The following is a 26038-nucleotide window of genomic DNA, read 5'->3' as shown; positions in this document are numbered from 1 at the left end:
GGATTCTTTCCATTTTTTTGTACTGGCAATGAAACCTAGTGACAAATCGAACCGGGTGATGTTCCTCTCTAGCTCTAGAGCTGAGAGGTTTCCCTGGAAGATATGCTTCATAGGCTGAATTAACCAGATCCTCAGGGTAGCCTTTTTCTGAAAATTTTTTCTTTAGGTGTTCACTTTGGGCTAGGTAATCCAAATCCCTGGTACAATTCTGTCTCAATCGACAGAACTGGCCCTTGGGTATGTTTTTTGTCCATTGGGGGTGATGGCAACTCTTATAATGGAGATAAGAGTTACCTCCCGTGGGTTTATTATAGTTTTTGGCATATATATGATGTGACTCATGTCCAAGTTCCAGATCTAAGAAGGGCATAGAATCTGGATGTGAGACTGACGTAAAGGAAAGGCCCAGGGGGTTGTTGTTGCAATGACTGACAAAACTGTCAATTTGGGAGGCGGAGCCATCCCAAATGACGATGATGTCGTCGATATACCACCCAAAGAAGACAATGTGTTGGGCGAATGGGTTGTTCTGCCAAATATATCTCAATTCCCAATAGCCCATGGTAAGATTCGCATATGACGGAGCAAAGTTCGCTCCCATAGCTGTCCCGTTTATCTGTAAGAAGAATGTATCCTCAAACTGGAAATAGTTATGGGTTAAACAGAAATGTGTCGCCTCCAAAATAAAAGACACTTGATCATGGTGTAAGGAGGAATCCTGAAGAAGAAAATGTTGTATTGCTTGTAAACCTATATTATGGGGAATGGATGTATACAAAGAACGAACATCCAAGGATAACCAGGAGTAACTATCTTCCCATCTGTATGGGATAATCTGTTCTAATAGGTGGCCTGAATCTCGTATATACGATTGCAGGCTTTGGGCCAGAGGTTGCAGAAAAACATCAATGAACTGTGAGAGGCCACTAGTAACACTGTTCATCGCTGCCACAATGGGTCTACCTGGGGGATGTAGGGGGTCTTTATGGACCTTTGGTAAGTGATAAAAGTAGGGGGTGTTATAGTAGTCCTTTTTCAAAAATGCCGCCTCATCCTTATTTATCACTTTATTTTGTAATGCAGACTGTACCAGTTGTTCAACCTCAATTTTATACATAGGTAATGGGTCCTTGGGAAGTCTCAAGTATGTTTTTTTTTTATCATTTAATAATCGAGTGGCTTCGGTAACATAATCTGTTTTATTCTGTAGGACAATACCCCCACCTTTGTCCGCAGATTTTATGATGAGATCAGAGTTATCAGAAAATCTCTTGAGGGCCTGGGATTCACCGTAGTTAAGATTAGAGTGGGAATATTTACTGTTTGGACGTGTCTGAACACATAGCTTGAAGGTCAGCAAAGACCGTCCTATAAAAGGACTCTAAATGTGGGCCTTTGCAGTGGGTGGGATAAAAGACAGATTTGGGGCGTAAGTCTGTATGGATAAAATGTGGCGACTCTGGGAGATGCTGCGTGAATAACAGCATATCCAGGTCAATATCATCATTCTCACAGGGATCATAAGTGCTAAAAGGACTTCCAGGAATGGTTTTCTCTATAGGAGTGGAAACATTAGTTTCTACATTGTCCATGAGGGGGCTACTGTCCGTCTGTTTGGACTTTATGTTAAAATAGCGTTTTAATGTGAGGTTCCGTATAAATTTGTTCAGATCTCGGAATAATAGAAAAGAGTTGGGAAATAGGTTTAACAGAACAGAGGAAAGATTAAAAATCTTTATAGTCTCCGCTGTTTGGTGTTTGTTTTTGGTAATTCGCTTACCTCCTCACATCCTCGTCTAATAATTTTCTTTTTTTCTTTCTGGTTTTGGTCAATGGACCCCCCTCTAAAAAAGACACCGGGGGAGGGGCTGATATAAGGGAAACCGTCTCAAGTTCGTTAATCATAACAGGGAAGGATATATCTTGGCTACGTTCAAGTGGCCTGGCTTTTGTCTGACTGGCCGTGAGGAAGCTCCTACGCTCTGTCTGATTTGCAGATGAGATTGAGGGGATCTGGGCTGGGGTAAGGCAAATCACCCCCCCCAGTGGTGGCTGGGGGGTTAGAGATGCTAGAAGATCTATTATTTGTAGTATTATTGCAAGTGGCAGAAATACTCTCGATTTTGTTTACTTTATCTATGTCAGTCTTGTTTTTATTGTTATACTTATTTGTATTATTGGACGGATTCTTCGTTGGACAACTAGAGGGGGTGTTCCTCCTATTCTGTAAGCCAATTGGTCTATCTACCTTAGAAGTCTGGGTTCTGACTGTGGATCTTGGTCCATATCTAGAAGTGAGTGGTTTGTGGCCTACACCTCGAGGGGGTGCAGTCCTAAGGGATGAGACTGGGTAGGTCTCTAGAGACATTAGTGGGGGTATATGGTGATTCTGATTCCATAGAAAAAACCTTGTTGTTGCTATAATCGTCTAAATCTCTCCTGAATTTATGCAATTTCGTATGTATAAGCTGGTCCTCCTTTCTTTTAGTATTCCTTTTTAAGGGTATCTAGCCACCCAAAGGGAATATGGATATGGAAATTCTCGATGTCCTGAATCAAGATTTGGATATTATGTACAAGTGAGTCATATTTTATATGTCGCTGAGTGGCAAGAAGCCCTAGCCACTTGGTTGTGCAAAACTCTGCGATGCCCCGCCACTCTTTGAGGTGGACAGGATCCAGAAAAGAACAGGTTTGTGTGATCCTAAGTTCCCTAGGGGAAATTTTGTCTGATAGATATTTCTTGAGAAAAAATTCATCCCACCACTGGGTGTTGGCAGAATGCATTAGTCTCTCTAATTTTTTAAACCTACCGCATAGAACATGGCGATCTGCTCGTTTTCTGATGGGCTCCTCAGAGAACAGATCTGTTGAAAAAATGGAGTATAATGTATCTAAAATGTCGTATTTATGTGATTCGACATCACTAATAAGATCCATGATCAAACAAATCAAATTGAATGAAAAAAGTAAAAAATTTATAGTTATAGGATTGAATGATATGTATGAACGTGTGTGTGTGCACACACCCACGAGGATAGAAATGCAAAAAATGCATAAACAAATATGCTAACACGTGAATGGGTGGTGCCGGGTAAACGAGGATAGATTCCACATCTGTGGCACATGAATAAAACAAAGTAATCAATCAATGGCTTTTACAAAAAAACAACAGTTAGTACAAGAGGTGGTAGATATGTGGTGTAAATATGAAACACTCAGGACACTAGTGTACAGCACCACATATGCATCATAAATGATAACCTTGAATTAATAATATAATATAATATACAGATCAAACCATCTGTATCATGTGTTGGACCAGTCAAGCAGCTCTAAGGGAACCTCTCAAAGACACAGAAAAAAACAATACTACCAGAGTGCTAAAGACCACCAACACATGAGATGTGTATGGTTGATCCAAATAAGGCAGGGGGGGGGGAGAGGGGAGGGGGAAAGGGAAGGAAAGGGGAAAGAAAAAAAACACAACAAAACTTGGCAATGAATGAAAATATAAATACTGTTCAAATGGGATCAAAATTGTGCCATAAGGGGATGATTAATCCTGGAAGGAAAAGTCCATATACACTGAGCAGCTCTTCCACAGACCAAGAGGAGATTCTGAAACTACTGGGAGTGTGGGTGTGAGAGGAAGAGGAGGATGAGGATGGCTTATTGATCCACTCCACCAACTCTTCCACATCTTGTGGATGAATAGCATGGGCAGCACTGGAAATAAAGGATGGGCGTGCCCCGCACGCAGAGGATGCACTATGTCGATTGTGAAAAGTGTTGGTCACAATCGACACAGAGGCTGCTTGTCCTCTTTTCGTGGCCTGTGAGCGTCGGCCTCTCCTTGTCGGCCTTTCAGACATTATGTTGATACAGATCAATGTAGGGTAGACGCAACTGACCAATAGATACTCAATGACCTGAAATTATGTAAGTGATAGCCCTATAGGTGAGCTGTGGTGGTTATAGATGTACGCAAGTGACAGTTTATCAATACTCTCACTGATATCCGCATGTAATCTATAATCCTATAGATGGATGATATGTGATCCCTATAGATAAATCCACAACTGAGAAAAGGTTACTGTGGATGATATCTGTAGTGATCTCTATTCACACAGGTATGTGACCCCTATAGAAAAAAAACACAACTGAGCAAAGGTTACTGTGGCTGATATCTGTAGTGATCTCTATTCCCACAGGTATGTGACCCCCTATAGAAAAAAGCACAACCGAGCAAAGGTTACTGTGGCTGATATCTGTAGTGATCTCTATTCCTACAGTTCTAAAAAGATTTTAGAATGTTGCAGAAACTGACGATGAACAATACTGGTACTAGTATCTGATGTGAAGAAATCAATCTATCCCTACCTCACACAGGAACCTTGGCCCTCCCTACACTGCTAGAAATGTCTCTCTGCACTGTCTGACTCCAAAAAAAACGACTCTCTCCCTGCCTGAATTGCGTGCCTGTCCCTGTCTGATCGCCCGCACAATGACACTACACGCTGCAGCTGCACGAGCAGCCTTCATGTAGTGTGGGGCTTGTACTTGGGCCATGATTGGCTAAAGGCAAGCCTGCCTTTAGTCCAATCATGGCAGAGATCATGAGGTCAGGGTGCATGCTTTGGCCAATCACATAATGCGTGCACGCATGGCGCGCGTGCCGTGCATTATGGGAAACTCAAATTTTCCGCGAAGAAGCACATTTGTTCGTCATTCAACGAACGATCGAACGACCAATGTTCGAGTCGTACGTAGCCTCGACTCAAACTCAAAGCTCATCCCTAGTGTTCACACATGTCGCTTTCTTAGCTTGTGGGGAAGGATTTTTGTTTCAATATATTTCTCCTACAAAATCCATCCAATTTCCTCTTCTTTATTTGGTTGGTTATTTTTATGTTGAGGGAACAGTTCCTTTAAAGTGAAATCCCGGGCCTAACCCTAACTACTGTTAATAGTAGTGTTCGAGTGGTGCGATATTCTGTGTACGCAACAATGTATACATTTATAAACCCATGATTGTGTTACAATTAATACAACAAAAATTCATAAAAAACAGCATAAAATAAAAAAGGGAGAAATATATATATATATATATATATATATATATATATTTTTTTTTTTAAAGGGGGTTAGTGCCAAACGTGCACCGTGAACAAAAAAAGCCAAAAAAGTGTGTGAAAAGGTAAAATTTCATAAAACATAAATAAAATACAGGTCCCTCTCAAAAAAATAGCATATTGTGATAAAGTTCATTATTTTCTGTAATGTACTGATAAACATTAGACTTTCATATATTTTAGATTCATTACACACAACTGAAGTAGTGCAAGCCTTTTATTGTTTTAATATTGATGATTTTGGCATACAGCTCATGAAAAAACAAAATTCCTATCTCAAAAAATTAGCATATTCCATCCGACCAATAAAAAAAAAGTGTTTTTAATACAAAAAAAGTCAACCTTCAAATAATTATGTTCAGTTATGCACTCAATACTTGGTGGGGAATCCTTTTGCAGAAATGACTGCTTCAATGCGGCGTGGCATGGAGGCAATCAGCCTGTGGCACTCCTGAGGTGTTATGGAGGCCCAGGATGCTTCGATAGTGGCCTTGAGCTCATCCAGAGTGTTGGGTCTTAGGTCTCTCAACTTTCTCTTCACAACATCCCACAGATTCTCTATGGGGTTCAGGTCAGGAGAGTTGGCAGGCCAATTGAGCACAGTAATACCATGGTCAGTAAATCATTTACCAGTGGTTTTGGCACTGTGAGCAGGTGCCAGGTCGTGCTGAAAAATGAAATCTTCATCTCCATAAAGCTTTTCAGCAGATGGAAGCATGAAGTGCTCCAAAATCTCCTGATAGCTAGCTGCATTGACCCTGCCCTTGATAAAACACAGTGGACCAACACCAGCAGCTGACATGGCACCCCAGACCATCACTGACTGTGGGTACTTGACACAGGACTTCAGGCATTTTGGCATTTCCCTCTCCCAGTCTTCCTCCAGACTCTGGCACCTTGATTTCCGAATGACATGCAAAATTTGCTTTCATCCGAAAAAAGTACTTTGGACCACTGAGCAACAGTCCAGTGCTGCTTCTCTGTAGCCCAGGTCAGGCGCTTCTGCCGCTGTTTCTGGTTCAAAAGTGGCTTGACCTGGGGAATGCGGCACCTGTAGCCCATTTCCTGCACACGCCTGTACACGGTGGCTCTAGATGTTTCTACTCCAGACTCAGTCCACTGCTTCCGCAGGTCCCCCAAGGTCTGGAATCGGTCCTTCTCCACAATCTTCCTCAGGGTCCGGTCACCTCTTCTCGTTGTGCAGTGTTTTCTGCCACACTTTTTCCTTCCCACTGAGGTGCCTTGATACAGCACTCTGGGAACAGCCTATTCATTCAGAAATTTCTTTCTGTGTCTTACCCTCTTGCTTGAGGGTGTCAATGATGGCCTTCTGGACAGCAGTCAGGTCGGCTGTCTTACCCATGATTGCGGTTTTGAGTAATGAACCAGGCTGGGAGTTTTTAAAAGCCTCAGGAATCTTTTGCAGGTGTTTAGAGTTAATTAGTTGATTCAGATGATTAGGTTAATAGCTTGTTTAGAGAACCTTTTCATGATATGCTAATTTTTTGAGATAGGAATTTTGGGTTTTCATGAGCTGTATGCCAAAATCATCAATATTAAAACAATAAAAGGCTTGCACTACTTCAGTTGTGTGTAATGAATCTAAAACATATGAAAGTCTAATGTTTATCAGTGCATTACAGAAAATAATGAACTTTATCACAATATGCTAATTTTTTGAGAGGGACCTGTATATGATAAAAGGGAAAAAAATATTTATAATAATAAGGGAATGTTCTTCCGGTGATAAATCCGTGCGTCTTTTAAACATGCTGTGCTTCTTCAATAACAAACTTCAGTGATCAATGTGCAAGATCCAAACAAAGAGATTTCATAGTGCGGTATGTTTAAAAACACAAACAATCATGGAGCTTTTCAACTCTGAATAAAGGAGGATTCAAGGGAAGCTATTGGACTCCCCAGGTGGATTGGTTAATTATATACTGCACAATACCATTGTGTTGCAGCTGAGCCCGCATTGCACTCAAAGGCAAACAGCAGATGGATGGATCTTGCACATTGAGCACTGAAGTTTGTTATTGAAGAAGCACAGCATGTTTAAAAGACTCACTGATTTATTATTTTTATCACTGGAAGAACATTGCCTCATTATTATTATTATTATTATTATTATTATTATTATTATTATTGATATTTTTTCACTACTTTTATATAAATTTTATATATTTTTTTTTTATGAGATTATATTTTCACATTGTTTTGGCATTTTTGATTCAGGGTGCACGTTTGGCACTAACCCCCTTTTTTAAACAAATTATTTCTCCTTTTTTATTTTATGCTGTTTTTTTATGAATTGTTGTTGTATTGTAACACGATCATGGGTTTATAAATATTATGATGAGAAAGGAGTCGCGCTCAGTAGAACAGTCAATAAATCACATGGAAGAAGAGCAGCAATGACTGGGAATCACATCACAGCCACAATCAGCCTTGATGGGTATACAGTTCATGAGAATGCAAGGTAAATTTCCACCCAGGTGTAAATTGCAGACAGACGCTTGTGAAACCCTTCACCACATATAGCCTCTTACCAGAGAGAGACGGGGCATACACGGTAAGTAGTTAGAGGACTACTTCGCCTGTATCCAGCAAGTCAGCTCCGGTACGAATCCAATCATCCGGTATTCACCAATGTAAGAGATGTGCTGACACTTTAAGGACCCGCTCTCAGAGTGTAATGTGGAAAAAGACAAAAGCGGCCCATAGCGTGATACTGTCTAGGTATTTTATTAGGTAGAAAAAAGTATTGCACTCACCCAAATACAATAACATCAAGCCTCTAGCCACATCATGGGCAGTGGAACGGTGCAGGGTACTTCCGGGTTCCGGGTATGACGGAGTGACGCTCGTTCCGCTCCTCCCCGAAGCTTTTCGTCGGATGGACGTTCTCAAGGGGGCGTGAGCGAGCGTCGGTGTCATATTACATATAAGGACACCTAATGAGGCCAATAGCATACAGCTGTCAGAACGAGTGGGACAGGAAGCACCGGAAATGACCTCAGCGCTTCAAACATGGAGCGCAAACAACTAAATATACCCGGAAGTGATAAGTGCAGGGGCGCAAATGAACACACCGGCTGCAAAATATAAAGTTCATGCGGCTGCAAACGTAGCCGGGGAAGCAAAATTGAATGAAATCACCCCTTTAACCCGAAACACCGGAAAGACCCCTTCAATCCAGGCAACACAATGGGCTAAGGCATAAAGGTTAAAAAAAGAATAAAATTGATAAAAGGTAAAAATTACATAACTTTTAAACAACCATAAAACATGTAATAAAATGAAATTACAATCATCAAAACACTTAACTCAAATATTACAAAAATATAATAAAATAATCCAGCCATGAAACACACCCTTAAGGAGAAAAAGGTAATAGATGTAAACAAAATTGGATACTCAAAGGACACTAACTATTATTCAAAAACGCATTGACGTCCCATTCGATATTCAGGCCAAATGGCCTGTATACCTTGAGACGGTATATCCATTTTGTTTCAAGTCGTGACACCTCTCTCCTGATATGACACCCTCTCCAATGGGGCTGTAATACGTCAATGATCATGAAGGAGGTGCCTTTGGGATCCTTGGCATGTTTTAGAGCAAAATGTTTAGAAAGGGAATGTTTGGGGAATCCCTTTCTAATATTGGCCACGTGTTCATTCATCCGCACCTGAAAAGGTCGAATGGTGCGGCCAACATAGTGGAGTCCACATGAGCACGTAATTAAATACACCACATTTTTGGTGGTGCAAGTGGCAAAATGCTCAATCTGGTAGGTGTTCCCAGTGACATTGGATGAAAAGTTAGTATATTTCCTAGATTTCAACTCATTTATTTTGCAGGTGGAACAACGCCTGCAAGGGTAAAAACCCTTCATCTGAAAGAAAGGGACTGGTCTTTTAGGGGGCCACTCCTAGTACTCGCCCTCCACCAACTCCCAGACCTCAACCTTCCGTGTCTCAAACTAGAAACTTCGAGGGGTCAAACCCTCGGGGTAGGAGTAAGATGGGACGTGGAAAATCTGGGCGGGGAAAACGGGGAGGTGGTCGTTATCCCCATGATCACCAACCACATACACAATATCAGTCTGAACAACCATATGGGTATGGTGGCTATGGTGATAATAGATACATCACCCATTACCCTACCGAAGTACCTTCTAGGGACTATAACCAATACCCTCAGGACAGGAGGAGTACAGGATATCAGGATTCTCCCAACTGGAGGTCTAGGGGTCCTGATACACCTGGGGGTCCTTCCACTAGTGGATATAACAATTCCAATACAAATTTTTTTCAGAGGGATCAGCCCAGGCCAAAAAGGGCAATAGATCCAAATGATGGTCCAGAGGGGGGAGGAAACTACGACCCAAAAAGAAGGAAAATGTAGATGAGGCTGGTATCTTCAATTTAAGTGGGGCTCCTCTATCTAAAGAAGAAAAGTTGGTATTGAGCAAGGGTTTGAAATACGTCCCACCACGTTCCCTCAATAAATTTGAGGTATTCATTGACGTGCAAAAATTTGTACGGAAGCTCAATATTCAACGACATCTTATAGTTAACCCCATTTCCAATACATCTTCCAATGATAATGGCTTTCAGAATACCTCTTTGCGAAATGCCTCACTTTTCAACCCACCTGGATCTTTGGTTCCCTCCCTGAATGTTTTCAGGGAGGTAGTGGGTGCAGATCTAGATCGGATGCATATCCCCAGATCGTCTTTTGATTTGAGGTTTAAGACTGGTCTGGACTCTTTGAAAAGTAGACATGACATTGTTGTGCGCCCTGCCGACAAGGGGGGTGGTTTGGTGGTTCTAGGGAGGGATGCCTACCATTCGGAAATGTTGAGCATCCTCTCGGATGATACCACCTACGCCCCCTTACAGGTTAATCCCACTCGTAAATATAAATCCTCTCTTTTGAAAATAGTGGAGGAAGGTTTTTCTAGTGAGATTCTTAACAAAAAAGAAAAAGCCTTTTTGGTCCCTGTGGCCCCCAGGGTTCCAATTATGTACATCTTACCGAAGATCCACAAGGATCCAGTCCGGCCTCTGGGTAGGCCTATCATCAGTGGCCTGGACTCCGTGACTTCCAGAGTGGGGAGGTATGTGGACCATTTTCTTCAGCCACTTGTGTCGTGCATGCCTTCATATTTGAAGAATACGACACAGGTGATTAATACCTTGAAGGAAATTGTGTGGGAGGAGGGATGTCTGCTGGTGACAGCGGACGTCACCTCCCTTTACACAATCATCTCCCACTCTGATGGCATGGAAGCGGTTGATTTTTTTCTTGTCTAGGGATTCACCAATACCTAAAAGACAGCAGGATTTTATCCTTTGTTTACTTAATTTTGCTATGAAGCACAATTATTTTTGGTACGGGGGACAGTACTACCTCCAACAAAGAGGAGTTGCCATGGGAGCCAAATTCGCTCCTTCTATGGCTAACTTATTTATGGCCAAGTGGGAGGATGATGTCGTCTATTCGGGGGTGTTCCCGGAGCTCCTCTTATGGAGGCGCTATATAGACGACATCATCCTCCTTTGGAGGGGGGATCACCCCTCTTTGGATCGGTTCATGTGTACTCTGAATACCAATACCAGGGGCATAGAGCTCAAATATGAGGCCAGTGAGTGTGAGATCAATTTTTTGGATCTTCGTATCAGAGTTGAGGGGAGTCATTTGATTACCTCGACACACTTCAAAGACACCGACCGCAATGGCTACATTAGCCTGGACAGCTGTCATCACCGCCCATGGCTTAAAGGGGTGCCGAAAAGTCAGTTTCGACGCATCAGGCGGAATTGTTCCAGGCTATGTGACTATTGGGACGAGGTCGGTGTCTTGAAGGAACGTTTTGTCTCCAAGGGGTATAACCCTGATGAACTTGATTCCATCGCTAGGGAAATTGGGTCCATGCAACGTGAGCATATTCTGGATCCGGCATCCAGACCATTGGTTCCGGTGGATTCCTCTGTTCATTTTAGGGCCTCCCCTAAATTCACTTTCTTTACAAGCTATTCGTCCCAGCATTATCTGGTAAAGAAACTCCTAAGGAAACACTGGAGTGTTCTGAGGAGTGACAGAGTCTTGGGGCCGTTACTACCTGAGGTTCCAGCTATTACATACAGAGGTTTACCCCCGTTGCGACTATCTATTGCTCCCAACATTGTGGATCCCCCTAAAAGACCAGTCCCTTTCTTTCAGATGAAGGGTTTTTACCCTTGCAGGCGTTGTTCCACCTGCAAAATAAATGAGTTGAAATCTAGGAAATATACTAACTTTTCATCCAATGTCACTGGGAACACCTACCAGATTGAGCATTTTGCCACTTGCACCACCAAAAATGTGGTGTATTTAATTACGTGCTCATGTGGACTCCACTATGTTGGCCGCACCATTCGACCTTTTCAGGTGCGGATGAATGAACACGTGGCCAATATTAGAAAGGGATTCCCCAAACATTCCCTTTCTAAACATTTTGCTCTAAAACATGCCAAGGATCCCAAAGGCACCTCCTTCATGATCATTGACGTATTACAGCCCCATTGGAGAGGGTGTCATATCAGGAGAGAGGTGTCACGACTTGAAACAAAATGGATATACCGTCTCAAGGTATACAGGCCATTTGGCCTGAATATCGAATGGGACGTCAATGCGTTTTTGAATAATAGTTAGTGTCCTTTGAGTATCCAATTTTGTTTACATCTATTACCTTTTTCTCCTTAAGGGTGTGTTTCATGGCTGGATTATTTTATTATATTTTTGTAATATTTGAGTTAAGTGTTTTGATGATTGTAATTTCATTTTATTACATGTTTTATGGTTGTTTAAAAGTTATGTAATTTTTACCTTTTTATCAATTTTATTCTTTTTTTAACCTTTATGCCTTAGCCCATTGTGTTGCCTGGATTGAAGGGGTCTTTCCGGTGTTTCGGGTTAAAGGGGTGATTTCATTCAATTTTGCTTCCCCGGCTACGTTTGCAGCCGCATGAACTTTATATTTTGCAGCCGGTGTGTTCATTTGCGCCCCTGCACTTATCACTTCCGGGTATATTTAGTTGTTTGCGCTCCATGTTTGAAGCGCTGAGGTCATTTCCGGTGCTTCCTGTCCCACTCGTTCTGACAGCTGTATGCTATTGGCCTCATTAGGTGTCCTTATATGTAATATGACACCGACGCTCGCTCACGCCCCCTTGAGAACGTCCATCCGACGAAAAGCTTCGGGGAGGAGCGGAACGAGCGTCACTCCGTCATACCCGGAACCCGGAAGTACCCTGCACCGTTCCACTGCCCATGATGTGGCTAGAGGCTTGATGTTATTGTATTTGGGTGAGTGCAATACTTTTTTCTACCTAATAAAATACCTAGACAGTATCACGCTATGGGCCGCTTTTGTCTTTTTCCACATTACACTCTGAGAGCGGGTCCTTAAAGTGTCAGCACATCTCTTACATTGGTGAATACCGGATGATTGGATTCGTACCGGAGCTGACTTGCTGGATACAGGCGAAGTAGTCCTCTAACTACTTACCGTGTATGCCCCGTCTCTCTCTGGTAAGAGGCTATATGTGGTGAAGGGTTTCACAAGCGTCTGTCTGCAATTTACACCTGGGTGGAAATTTACCTTGCATTCTCATGAACTGTATACCCATCAATGCTGATTGTGGCTGTGATGTGATTCCCAGTCATTGCTGCTCTTCTTCCATGTGATTTATTGACTGTTCTACTGAGCGCGACTCCTTTCTCATCATTTTTATATATACATCCAGCTGTATGAGTTCGCTGCTATAAGGGCGCGGGTTTTATATATTTATTTTATTTATAAATATTATACATTATTGCTTACATAGAATAGCGCACCACTTTAACACTACTGTTATTAGTTTTTTCAAGTTTGAGTACTTGATTTGGTGGTAGCAGGTAGTCACTCATTTATTTATTCACATTTTCACATCATTTTTTGCTTATACCACCAGCCAGCCATTGCAGCGCACCAGTGCCTCTAAACTACTAACTACTCTCAAACTGTTCCTCAACCCCCTTCCAACACCTATGCTATCTAACTTGTGTAAGAAAGATGTACACTCACTGGCCCCTTATAGGTTCACCTTGCAAATATCCAGGTTGGACCCCCTTTTGCCTTCAGAACTGCCTTAATTCTTTGTGGCATAGATTCAACAAGGTGTTTTGAAGTGTTCCTCAGAGACTTTGGTCCATATTGACATGATGGCATTACGCAGTTTCTGCAGATTTTTCAGCTGCACATCTATGATGCAAATCTCCCGTTACACCACATCCCAAAGGTTCTCTATTGGATTGAGAACTGATGACTGTGGAGGCCATTGGACGTTGACATTGGAGTACAGTGAACTCATTGTCATGGTAAAGAAACCAGTGGTGAGATGATTTGTACTTTGTGACACGGTGCATTATCCTGCTGGAAGGAGCCATCAGAAGATGGGTACGCTGTAGTCATAAAGTGAGAGACATGGTCAGCAACAATACTCAGATAGGCCGTGGTGTTTAAACAATGCTCAATTGGTACTAAGAGACGCAAAGTGTGCCAAGAAAATATCGCCCACACCATTACATCACCACCACCAGCCTGAACGGTTGATACAAGGCAGGATAGATCCATGCTTTCATGTTTACGTCGAATTCTGACTTTACCATCTGAATGCCACAGTCAAGATTCTTCAGACCAGGCAACATTTTGTCCAATCTTCTATTGTCCAATTTTGTTGAGCCTGTGTGAATTGTAGCCTCAGTTTCCTGTTTTTCACTGGCAGGAGTGGCACCCGGTGTGGTCTTCTGCTGCCGTAGCCCATCTGCTTCAAAGTTTGATGTGTTGTGTGTTTAGAGATGGTATTTTGCATACCTTGGTTGTAATGAGTGAGTATTTGAATTACTGTTGCCTTTCTATTACCTCAAACCAGTTTGCTAATTCTCCTGTGACATCAACAAGGCATTTTCATCCACACAACTGCCTCTCCCTGGATATTTTATCTTTTTCAGGTCACTCTCTGTAAACCCTAGAGGTGGTTGTGTGAGTGAATCCCAGTAGATCAGCAGTTTTTGAAATACACCAGCCTGTCTGACACCAACAACCATACCATGTTCAAAGTCACTTAAATTCCCGTTCTTTCCCATTCTGATGCTTAGTTTGAACATAAGCAAGTCATCTTCACCAGGTGTAGATGCCTAAATTCATTGAGTTGCTGCCGTGTTATTGGCTAATTAGCAATTTGTATTACTAAGCAATTGAACAGGTGTATCTAATAAAGTGGCCGGTGAGTGTATACTTACCTTTTTTCAGGCCACTCTGGTCTAATCACATGATCCTTCTCTTCTGTGTCAGCCATAGCAGCTGCTAGGGAGAGGAGGGAGCACCGACAACTGAGGGGCCATTTACTAGCCATTGTCAGGGCACTCTCTCCTTTCCCCTGAAGCGCCACTGGCATACACAAGAGAGATCACATGAATGGACCAGAGTGGCCAGAAAATAGGTAAGTACACAGGTCTTTCTTACACAGGTTAATAGGCATAGGTTTTAGGGTTGGGACAGTGTAAAGAGTACTTACAGCTAAGCCTGGAATTCCACCTTAACAATTACTTTAAATCATGCTGAAGGTCATCATTTTCAATTTCTAATGCTGCTTTTATTTCTAGATCAGTCTATGATCCTTGGAGGTATGCCATTACCTACAATTAAACTATACCTAAGCTGCCTACCCAGTAAATGATTACCAGCCCTTAAATGTTATGGTTGCATTTCTTCAGTCTTTTTCCCCTTCTTTTTACCAGGTGAATCTTCTGGTTACACACTTTCTATTCTAGGGTGACATTGCTGCTCCTCTCTACATACAGTACAGTGAGTGGACATTATCACCCTAGGTTAGAAAGTGTTTTAAGACTACATAACCCCTCCCCTTCCCCTCAGCTCCATGACCTGGGGAGAGGGGGTCTGTAGTGCATAGATGGGAACCAGGCTGTACTGGGTTGTTAGCTCAAACAGGAAGTCACAAGCAAAATGCATGTCTGGCAGGATCAAAGGGTATTTTTTTTTTTGCATTTACTTGTAACACCCTGCCAAAAGTTAGGCTAAATTAAGTTTTTGTGGAGTAGCAAACATGTAGGTGGGATTAAGGCCAGGTGGTTGGCACCCACGAGGGAAGGAACAACACACAAAGGTCTGAATTTCAAATGGGTATATCATCAAGAACATTCAAAATACCCTCTCTAATAGTGTTTATGTAGAGGTTTCAACCGGACAGTTACACCCACAGATGATTATGCAGTATTTGCGGGGAACAAACACTAAATTTGTACCCTCCAAGATCCTGCCTCTAGATTCTCAGCCTCATAAACAAAAATATCCCAAAAATTTGGGAAATATTTTATAGATTAAATATTAAAGAGGTGGGAGTCATCTGCAAAAACCATCATGCAAAAACGAAATTAAAAAAGCCTGATTATGCTCAACCACCTCCAAATGAATATTTAATAGTTATATGATACTTCAACTCATTCGGCTAATTGGAAAAAAGTTTTATTAGTATCAAACATGTGAATTATATCAAATATCATATAACATTGTACCATAACACACAAAAACACTCACACTTAAAAACACATCTTCACCTCACTCACATTCATATAGATAGTGATCATAATGCATCTATATATAATCCCATTACAACATATACTGTATGGGTATCAGGTAAAGGGAGATGCAAGGACCAGGTGATCCTTTTGAGGGGTCATAGATAGGACCCTATATGGCCAAGGATATAGTCCATATGTGGAAACCAGTATAGCACCATGAAGACCATGAATCTGTTAGACGTGGAATAGAAAGTCCAAAGTTTGGTAATACTAAGTAAAAAATCTGAAGGTTCTTGACTGTGGTGTACTGGTTATACTTGCCCAAAGGAGAACACAGAGTTATTGTGGGGTTTTTTTAGGTATTGAACCAACATGTGATGACCACTTTCAACCCACAGTCATGAAGGCTACCAATTAATGCCTTCAGTTATGTAATGAACAAAGTTCATGCAGCCAAACCAATGTCAATGCTTCAAATGCCACACTGGTGCATGCATGCAAGTACAGTATACTTCTCCAATCCTGTTGTCTGTGGTGGTCTCAATTCCAAGCCAAAAATCTTGGTTTCTGGTATTTAGGCTTCCTGTTCCCTTGTGGATTACTGAGAAGTTCACTTGCGGGGAGCAAAGCTCGAGGATCGTCAGCACCTGACAGCAGATGGCTGATGGGCAGTAGGCAACGAGACACTGAAGCAGAAAGGTTCCACACAGCTAACAATGGCAGTCCCTATGCTGTCCGTCATCCTCTGGAACCTTTCTCTACACTAGGAACACTCTCCCTCACCAGTGGGTTCCTGTCCCTGTTCTTTGCCACACACAAAATGTGTACCACTGCAGTGAGCCAATGATTTTTAAAGGCACTGTCCTCACTAAAAATGGCAACGGAAGTCATCTGGGGCAGCAGCGTCTAATTGTATAGCTGCTTTCCTGATGAGATGTACAGAGACCTAAGAGAAATGTGAGTTCCTCCTGTCCTCCACTCCCCCTCCCCCTGCCTAGTGGCTGCGGCCAGCACCACTTGTGCAGGGAGGTCAACCTCCCAAACTCCTGAGGACGCGTTGGATGCGAAACGGCCGTAGAGTTTGTTATCTCAAACACCTAAGGTCCCAGCCATCACTTTTCATTTTAGTGGTGGCTTTATATGTGAGTTCTTTTTTACCATTGTTTTTGATTTTATATTCTATTTACACTGTTTTTATATCAGTGTTACTGAATATTTATTGTATATTTTTATTAAATTGATTTTTACTTCATACTGCACCATGAGCCTCTCCCATTTTTTTATATAACTTAACCCTACCATGATGTGCTGAGTCATTCTACGCATTGGAAGTTTTCTATGTAGCTGGAAGTTGCTGACTACAGTGATGTCCTATAAGATCTGGAGACTGGTCCCATAACAGTCGCTTGCTGTCCTATAATCTAGACAGCATTTGGCTCTGGTGAGTTTGCATTTCACTTATTTACGGTGGTGGAGAGATTATCCTTTTCATCGTGATATCTACACTTTCACTGGATCTTACTCATTGAATGTCGTCATATTGATTTATGAACTTTAACACAAGAGACTTTTCTTCAATTTGTTCATTTTGGAAATTGTTTATTTTTTTTTTTATTTACCATAGCGCTGTATTTTTTCTTTTTATTGTTGTCACTTTTGTGTATGTATATTGTACACTGTTTTTGCTAGCTGCTATTTATATATATTTTTTTAGCGCGGCTTCACACCTCTATCACTTACTAGACCTGCCTACACACAGCTGTCCTAGCACATTGTAAGGCCAGGTTTTGAACTCTGAGGTGTGCATGTGCTGGAGTGAATTGTACTAGCAAGGAAGACCTGGGCATCTTGTCAGCAGCCCGTTATGGGGAGAGCGCTACATAGGGAACATAAATAACAAAGGTTTCAATGGTATATTTAAGAAACCATAATACAGACAATGAGTTTATTGTTAGGGTTTACATTACACTATGATAACCTTGGTAGCAGATATCTTGCATGGAAAGAATCATTGTGTAAATCAGTCAACTGATCTGCCTGGCTTATCAGTAAATAATTTGCCAGGTGACTAAACCCATCAGACGGGTCTTTGTATCACATTGGTACACACCTGACACTGAGGATGCATGAACATCTGAGCAGAGCGACTTTCAGGTGTTTTTTATTTTAAAGTTTTTGAGCATTTTTAGAAGTGCATTATACATGTTTTACAGCTTCAGACATTTTTGTTTAGCTAATCGAGAGCACTAGGTGGAGGAGGGGTGGAGAGCTGCTGTTTAAGCAGAAACTGCTTGTCAAAACGCTTGCAAAAAAACACACGTTCATGTTGCACATTTTTAGGAGTTCCTATTGAAGTCTATGGGGCCAAATCTGCCTCCAGTCTGCCAAAAAGAAGATCCTGTATTTTTTGAGTGACAGAAGTTTTGCTTCAGACCACCTTTGAAAGGACAGAGGAAAAAGAAAGTTGGCCTTAAGAACAATGGGCTGGACTGGTGCCCCCCCCCCCCCTACTATCTAGAGAGTCTCAAAAGGCTTATTTTGACTTGGAGTCTGCAGATGCAAAGAACTATGATCGTTTGAAAACAGAAATCTTGCATGACTGGGTGTGACCCTTGCTGTCGGTGTCCACAATTTGCGTTATCGGCTGGGAAAGCCACCCCGGTCACAAATGTATGACCTTATACACTTGACCAGGAAATGGCTGCGGCCAGAAACTCTGTCTGGACCATATATTGTGGAGTGGGTGGTCATGGACAAATTTGTAAGGTCTCTCCATACCACCTTGCAGAAATGGGGATCCAGAAACAGCAGAAAAAACTTGTAGACCTTGTGGAAAAGGTACCTAACAACTGAGAAGCTTACATCTTCCCTCAAAGACTCATGGACTTTCCACCCTAAGAACAGACCATCCCCAGCTACGGGTAAAACTGCACCAAGGGATGGGGTGTGGACAGAGTGAAAAAAGGGGAACTAAAGGTATTTTTAGGACGGCTTCTAATGTCCGGCAAGAGTGGTCTGGAAGATCAATCGCACAGGAGGTGACTAGAAAGTTATTTGTTACCGCTGCTGGAAGGAGGGACATGTAGCACCAGTTTGCCCAGCTATTGATTAACCAATGCACTGTGACTTTCTTACAGAAAGACAGAAGTCTCTATTTGCAACTACATTCACTGCAGTAAAGCGAAATGAGAAACCTTTATACAAAATGTGTATAGATGGTAAAAATGTGGTTGTATTGTTAGATTCAGGTAGCCTGGTTACCTTGGTAAAAACTGAACTGGTGGTGGGAAAAATCTTGCACCCTAAGAAAATGACGGTCATTTGCCTACATGGGGACATTCAAGAGTATCCGGTGACCAAGGTGTTCTTTGAAACCTCCCTTAGTAATCTGTGTCATCAGGTGGGTTTACTACCACATGACGCTGTTGTGGGAAGGAATTTCCCAAAATTCTGGGAGCTCTGGGATTGCCCAGATTCACCATTAAGGGGTTCTTCAGAGCCTGAAGAGTCTCCTGAGTTTCCCTTGTCAGTATTAGCAGGGGAAATAACAGGGTCTAGGGAAGAGCTCGCAATTTCATAAGAGAATGTAGTGAAAATGTAGTGACAATAGATGGGGTGTTAGTTAACCCTGACAAAAGGATTGCCCTCCCGTACTTCATCATGGAAAGAACCGGTTATACTGGGTGTCACAGAGGGTAGAGGAAACCTTTGAGCAACTGGTGGTGCCCAAACCTTATCACAAGTTAGTCTTAGAACTGGGTCATGGGCACATTCTTGGGGACATTTAGGAGCCAAAAGACCCAGAAAAGAATCACACAGAGGTTCTGTTGGCCTGGGATCACTAAGGAAGTGGAAATGTACTGTTCCTCCTGTCCAGTGTGTCAGATTTCTGCACCTATGCCACATTTCTGCTGTCCTTTGGTAGCCCTGCCCATCATTAGGGTCACTTTTGAGAGGATCACAATGGATTTGGTTGGCCCCTGGCTGAAGTCCGCTGGTGAAAATGACTATGCTACCTGTTACTCAGAAGCGATTTCTCTCCGAAACACCTCTGCGAAAACCATTGCCAAAGAGCTATTTCAGGTTTTCAACTATGTGGACATTCCCAAAGAAGTACTAACTGACCAGGGCACCCTGTTTATATCTAAGTAACCAAAGAGCGTTTGCAAAGTGACCCAATTGCCTCCTTCAGTGTATAACCCCCAAACAGATGGGCTTGTTGAAAGATTTGACAAAACATTAAAACAAATGCTAAGGAAGGTTGTTGCTAACGATGGAAAGAATTGGAATCGTCTACTCCCTTATTTGATGTTTGCTATCAGAGAGGTTCCCCAATCGCCCACAGGGTTCTCTCTGTATGGGAGGAACCCACGGGGACTATTAGACATTTCCAGGGAAACATGGGAAAGTGAGAGTTCCCCTCATAGAAGTGTGATTGAACATTTGGAACACATGCAAGACAGATTTGCATGTGAATTTGATAAAGTCAAGAAATCCTTGGTCGCTGAGATAACCCCACTTTCCACTCCGCATAACCTGGTTATCCCTGAAGTCAGGATAGCGGAGACTCTGTCCACAACTCAGCAACAGGAATCCCAATAGACCTGGTCACGCTCCAAGGCAATGTTAAGTGGCTTACAACATCGGTATCCCAAGGGGAAGAAATAGCCAGGACACTCCCAGGATATATATGGGAAAAGAATGCTTCTGATAGTGAAGGATCGTCTAGCAAAAATCCTTTATTTAATACAATAAGACAGGTACTCACATAAGTAGCTAAAATCAAGCGTATCCGTATGGCTTAGGAGCCGCAACCTCCTCTCTCGCGGTGTGCACTCAGGAACGGCGTGCGTTCCAACTGCCAGATGTGCGTCTCAAGCCTCCAGATCAATGGGTGGGAGTGATGTGGTTACGCTATCATAACTATTTCTTCCCCTTGGGATACCGATGTTGTAAGCCACTTAACATTGCCTTGGAGCGTGACCAGGTCTATTGGGATAATCCAGAAAGGAACAGGGACCGGACCCCTGCTGCATGGGAGCGATCCCTATTATCGATCTGTGATTTACCCCTGTAGGGGTATCCAACTCTGGTAAGCGCGGGACCTAAGGAAGGGGGCGCACCTTATCTTCCACCCACCCACCTATCCCAGGTCACCTCAAAAAGAGCACCTTAATTATTTCTGTGGACTTTTTGCACCTATTTAAGATTGGATTGGACACTTTTGGTCACAAGTTTGCTTTTTTGCACTTCATCTACTGGTTTTTGTATTTTTTATATATATACATACGTTTTTATACTTTTGTATCCTGCACAGTATTTATATCTAATCACGGCCATATATATTTATTTAATTTTTGATGGTATACTAATTTTATCACCATAGTCTCACACATATGGCTGTGTGAAGTCTTTTCACTGGAGCTGGTTGGATTCGTTTTCATTTAATTTTATTTATAGATATTTATATTAGGGTGACCACATCTATTTGCATATAGCACTTTTTTCATAATTTGGATATTTATTTATTTATTTATTTATATATATATATATATATATATATATATATATATATATATATATATATATATATATATATATATATATATATATATATATATATATATATATATATTTTGTGGTCTATTACCCACGTTTTGAAACTTTGCACTTTCTTGCACAGAAGTGAATATATATGGTTTTATTGTTGTGTATTTTCAAAGTATTGTAGATGATACGATATTTATTTATATTGCACTAGTCACTTTGCTTCACAATGGTGAATTTTTAGTCTATTAGATACTAAGTACCCACTATCAGATATCCACTCTATATATCTGTTATTTACCCTCGATTTGGCAGCGCCAATCACTTCTCCCTTCTTACACACACTTTCGATATAACCCTTTTTAGGGTTGTATTTTTTAAGTGGGCTGCAGCCAATTTTTGATTTCTAGCTTTTATCCTAAGCGCGGATTCCTTTGTTTTTAATCTGATTAAAAAGCATTCCTTTAATTGTTTTGAGCAGTGTGTGTGTGTATATATAGATAGAGAGAGAGATAGATACGAATAGGTAATTTTTTTTAAAGGCAACATTTTTTATTTTTTTTTTAAATTTGAAGAGAGTAATTGAGAGTTATAACCCCTGTCTTTTTTTTTTTTTTTTTTTGCTATCTGTGTCTCATTGGGGAGAGTTAACTTCACTTCCTGTCCCATAGCCAATGGAGGAAGTGAGAGGCAATCCCTCTGAAACCCTGGTTGTCACCAGAAATAGTGTACCCCTTGGAAGATTTATCCTCTATTGCTGTTCTGGAGACAACCCAAATTTTGAGTTTTCTGTCACTTTCGCTTTCGGTGCTAATAGTAAACAGGACAAATAGGGTAACCCATGAACCTTACCCAACGAGGGCATAGACAGCAACAAACACTGACCGGTGCTCTAATCCCTATAACTCAGAAAAATGTTGGGTCATACAGTATATACAGTACAGGGCCGGGACAAGGGGTGGGCAGGAGGGACAGCTGCCCTGGGCACTGTGGTATCATGTGAGGTGGGGGGGAGGGGTGCTGCAAGGAGATTGGTGGTGGTGGTGGTAGGGGGATCTGTGTTGGAGGGGCGGGGGGGGCAGGGGGTAAGAATTGTTCTAGCAGGGGAAATTTGGTGTGTGGGTGTGTGTGTGCACTAGGAGTAGAGATTTAGGAGGATTTGTGTTGGGAGGGGGGATTGGGGAAGAGCAGTTGTGCTAGGAGGAGGGATTGGATTTGGGAGGTTTGTGCTAGAAGAGGTGATATGGTAGAGGGGGAGAGGAATTGTGCTGGTAGGGATGATTGGGTGGTATTTGTGATTTGTGCTAGGAGGTGTTGGGAGGGGGGAAATTTGTGCTGGAAGGAGGATTTGGAGTGAGGGCGGAAAGGATGTGTACTCGGAGGAGAAATCTGGGGGGGGGGGGGGGTAGAGCATTTGTGCTGGGGGGGGGGATTTGTGGGATAGAGGAAAATATTTGTGCTGGGAGGGGGGGATTTCAGCAGGGGGGCAAATTTGTACTGAAAGAAGGTAGAATTCATGCTTAGGGGGTAAGCATGCAGATTAGTGCTCATAATGCTCATATATCTTTAAGGAGGGACAGTTTGGCATGTTCGCCCTGGCCTTCCTTTAGCAGGCTTTGTCCCGGCAATGAGTATGTCTAAAACCTTCCAATGTAATGATCTTTTCATTTCTGTTTTAGTTTTCCGGTCTCCAAGAAGGGTGCATGCCCCTGCAAACCATCAGAGAAGGGGATGGCGGTATATCAACTCAAGGATTATTTGCCTGCAGATGATTTAAAATCTGCTTCGGAGAGACGTAAAAAGGAAAATGAACATTACAAAAAAAGGTAAAACGCTGCAGTAATATGTGGGTGCCTGTGTGTGGTGGGTAAACCTTTCCTAAGGGTTCATTCACATGTGGTAAAAGCAGGCAGTTGAGCTGCAGTTTAACCTCCTCTGACAGCCCACCTAAGTTAGGGTATGTAGCTGCTCAGGGTTGTACACATGCTGCAGCAAAAATGAAACTGCATGGGAGGTGGTATCGCCAACAAACATGACCCATTCAGGTGATTGAATGAGCCCTTAGAGCAGGGATCCTCAAACGACGGCCCTGCAGCTGTCGAGGAACTAAACATCCCATGAGGCATTTTAAAACTCGGACATTCACAGACATGACTAGGCATGATGTGAATTGTAGTTCCTGAACAACTGGAGGGCCATAGTTTGTAGACCCCTGCCTTAGGGAGAAATATGGGGGATGCCATGGCATCATTAAAGTCAGGCAAAGATACAGTAGTAGGCAGCTCTTATCTCGAAGCCAGAAAATCAATATAAACAGCCAGGAAACTGGCCTTTTAGAAGGGAAAATTGGCAATAGTAGCCTCTGTTTCTGCACAAAGGGAGAAGGAAAAGTGACAGCTGAGGTCAGAAGGCTTTAGCGGTCACTGGGCATTACAGTGTTTAATCACTTCCCAGTTACATCCTTGGGTTTCAGTGGGTATACCAGGATAGTGGGTGCACCTACAGTCATCATCCTGGTATCATTGTTTGCAGCCAGCGATCCTCTTTCAGGCAGAAGTAATCAGAGTGGCTAATTAGCCACATGATCACTTCTGCAGGTGGTGGAAGGGGGTCACACCCCCCTCCCATCGCCTCCTCTCTTGGGCTCCCTGGTATCATCCCAGAGGCCGGGAATGATGTGGCTGGCGGCGATGGCTGCCTGGGACAGAGAGAGAGAGGAACTGATGTTCCCCTCTCTCTGTAACTCAGGAAACCGGGAGCAACAAGTATTCGTCACTTCTGGTTCCGCCTCTTTGTTTACCTGGCCACCAGCAGCCAGAGAAGCAGCCGATTGGACCGATCTTGGTCTGATCAACTGCATTGGGGGCCAGAGGAGAGATTTGGGGTCTAAAGGACCCCAAATCTCTTCATAAGGAGGACCTGTCATGGCCCATGCTATTACAAGGGATAGCAATAAAGTTTGTACAAATTTTAAGTAAGAGTAAGAGTAAACAAGCAAAAAGTTGGGGGAGCAAACCCTGAACATGTATTTCTAAAGCTGGTGCAGCTATGAACCAAGCGACATGCATATTTAAAAAGAATAGCAAAAAAAGAAGAGTAAAAAAATGTATAAAATAAATAAATAAATTTTAAAGCGCTCCTGTCCCACCGTGCTTATGTAATGTATTATTATGTTTACACACATGTAAACAGTGATCACACCACACATGTGAGGTATTGTCGCAAACGTCAGAGCGAGAGCAATAATTTTGTTCCACTCTAAACTTGTAACCTGTAAAGGCCTTACAGGAACTTATATCGTTCCTCTCTCTTTGTAACCCTGGAAGCCGAGAGCAACGAGTAGTATGTCACTTCCGTTTCCACCTATTTGTTTACCTGGCCGCCAGCTGCATGGGAGGCTAGAGGAGAGATTTGGGGTCTAACAGACCCCAGATGTCTCCATAAATAGGACCTTTCACAGCCCATGCTGTCACAAGGGATGAGCAATAGTTTAACTCCAGACCTCCTGTGCAACGCTAAACTGGTAACCTCTAAAGACGTTAAAAGCGTCGCCTATGGGGAATTTTAAGCACCGTAGTTTGCCGCCATTCCAAGGGGAGATGCAATTTTAAAGCGTGACATATTGGGTATCTATTTACTCAGTAACATCATCTTTGACATTTTACAAAAATTGGGCTAACTTCACTGTTTTATTTGTTTTTTTTTTTTAATTCATGAATGTTTTTTTTCTAAGAAAATTGTGTTTAAAAAACTGCTGCGCAAATACCGTGTGACATAAAAAAATGCAGCACACCATTTTATTCTATAGGATCTCAGCTAAAAAAAAATGTATGTTTGGGGATTCTAAGTAATTTTCTAGCAAAAAAAAGAAAGATTTTTACATGTAGGAACAAAGTGTCAGAATAGGCTTGGGAAGGAGGTGGTTAAAAACGGTCGGCTTAGAATAATCATGATGGTGATGAGGATTAAGGCTCCATGTACACGGGAAGTTGTTAAAAGTCCCTTTGAATGCTGGGATTTTTAGGACGTTTAAAACGTCCATTCGGTCGCGTTTGTACCCGCGTTTAGCGGGCGTTTAGCTGCGTTTGCGGGCGTTTGCGTTTAGAAGTGTTCCTAGATGTCAAAAAAATGATTCCCCTTTAAAATGGAAAAACGCGAACGCTAAACGCGGGTCATCGCGTTCAGACGCGTTCGGACGCGTTTGTGCGCTTGAAACGCCGGGAAACACACGTTCGAATGCAAATAATTGCGTTCTAAAAAAAGTCCCTGAACGCAACTGCCTGCAAATGACTGTAAACGACCTGGTGTACATGGACAGATAAGATAAAATGTAGATGGGTTCAGGGGCTTCTGAAAAAAACGCCCAACTGCTCCTAAACGACCATTTCCAGCGTCCCGTGTACATGGACCCTAAAAAATAATTTGCAGAATCTGCCAAAAAAGTAAAAACAAAAGCTTTATATTTCCTAAGATCAAAAATGATTTAAGGCCCGTACACACGTACCGATCGTCGGCATACAAACGTCGGTGGACGAAGGATCTGCCGATTGTACGCGTGTTAGTATGTTGCCTCCGACAGATGTCTGCGCACAATCCGCGGACAAAAGTCTTTCTTGCAAACATGAAAATTTTTGTATGCCGACACCAGAACGGACGATTGTTCGCCTGTCAGTACACAATTCGGCCGACAGACCGCAGATTTGCAAGACTGGGCATGCTCA

At 42.3% G+C, this 26038-nt stretch overlaps 1 protein-coding gene across 2 annotated transcripts in view; it reads left to right on the top strand.

The window, feature by feature from the left end:
• LOC309566676 (beta-1,4 N-acetylgalactosaminyltransferase 2-like) overlaps positions 1 to 26038 on the top strand; it is a gene marked incomplete at its 3' end in the record, with an annotated part of 194633 nt that overhangs the window by 55418 nt on the left and 113177 nt on the right. For both annotated transcript variants that reach the window (XM_082271931.1, XM_082271930.1), the window contains exon 2: positions 22997 to 23143. In XM_082271931.1, coding sequence (XP_082128057.1) covers positions 22997 to 23143 — 147 coding nt within the window. The remainder of the gene's footprint in view (positions 1 to 22996; positions 23144 to 26038) is intronic.

This window comes from Pelophylax lessonae (assembly GCF_965119305.1).
Source record: "Pelophylax lessonae genome assembly, chromosome: 11".
Classification (NCBI taxonomy): domain Eukaryota; kingdom Metazoa; phylum Chordata; class Amphibia; order Anura; family Ranidae; genus Pelophylax; species Pelophylax lessonae.
This window is presented reverse-complemented; position numbering and strand designations above follow the sequence as displayed.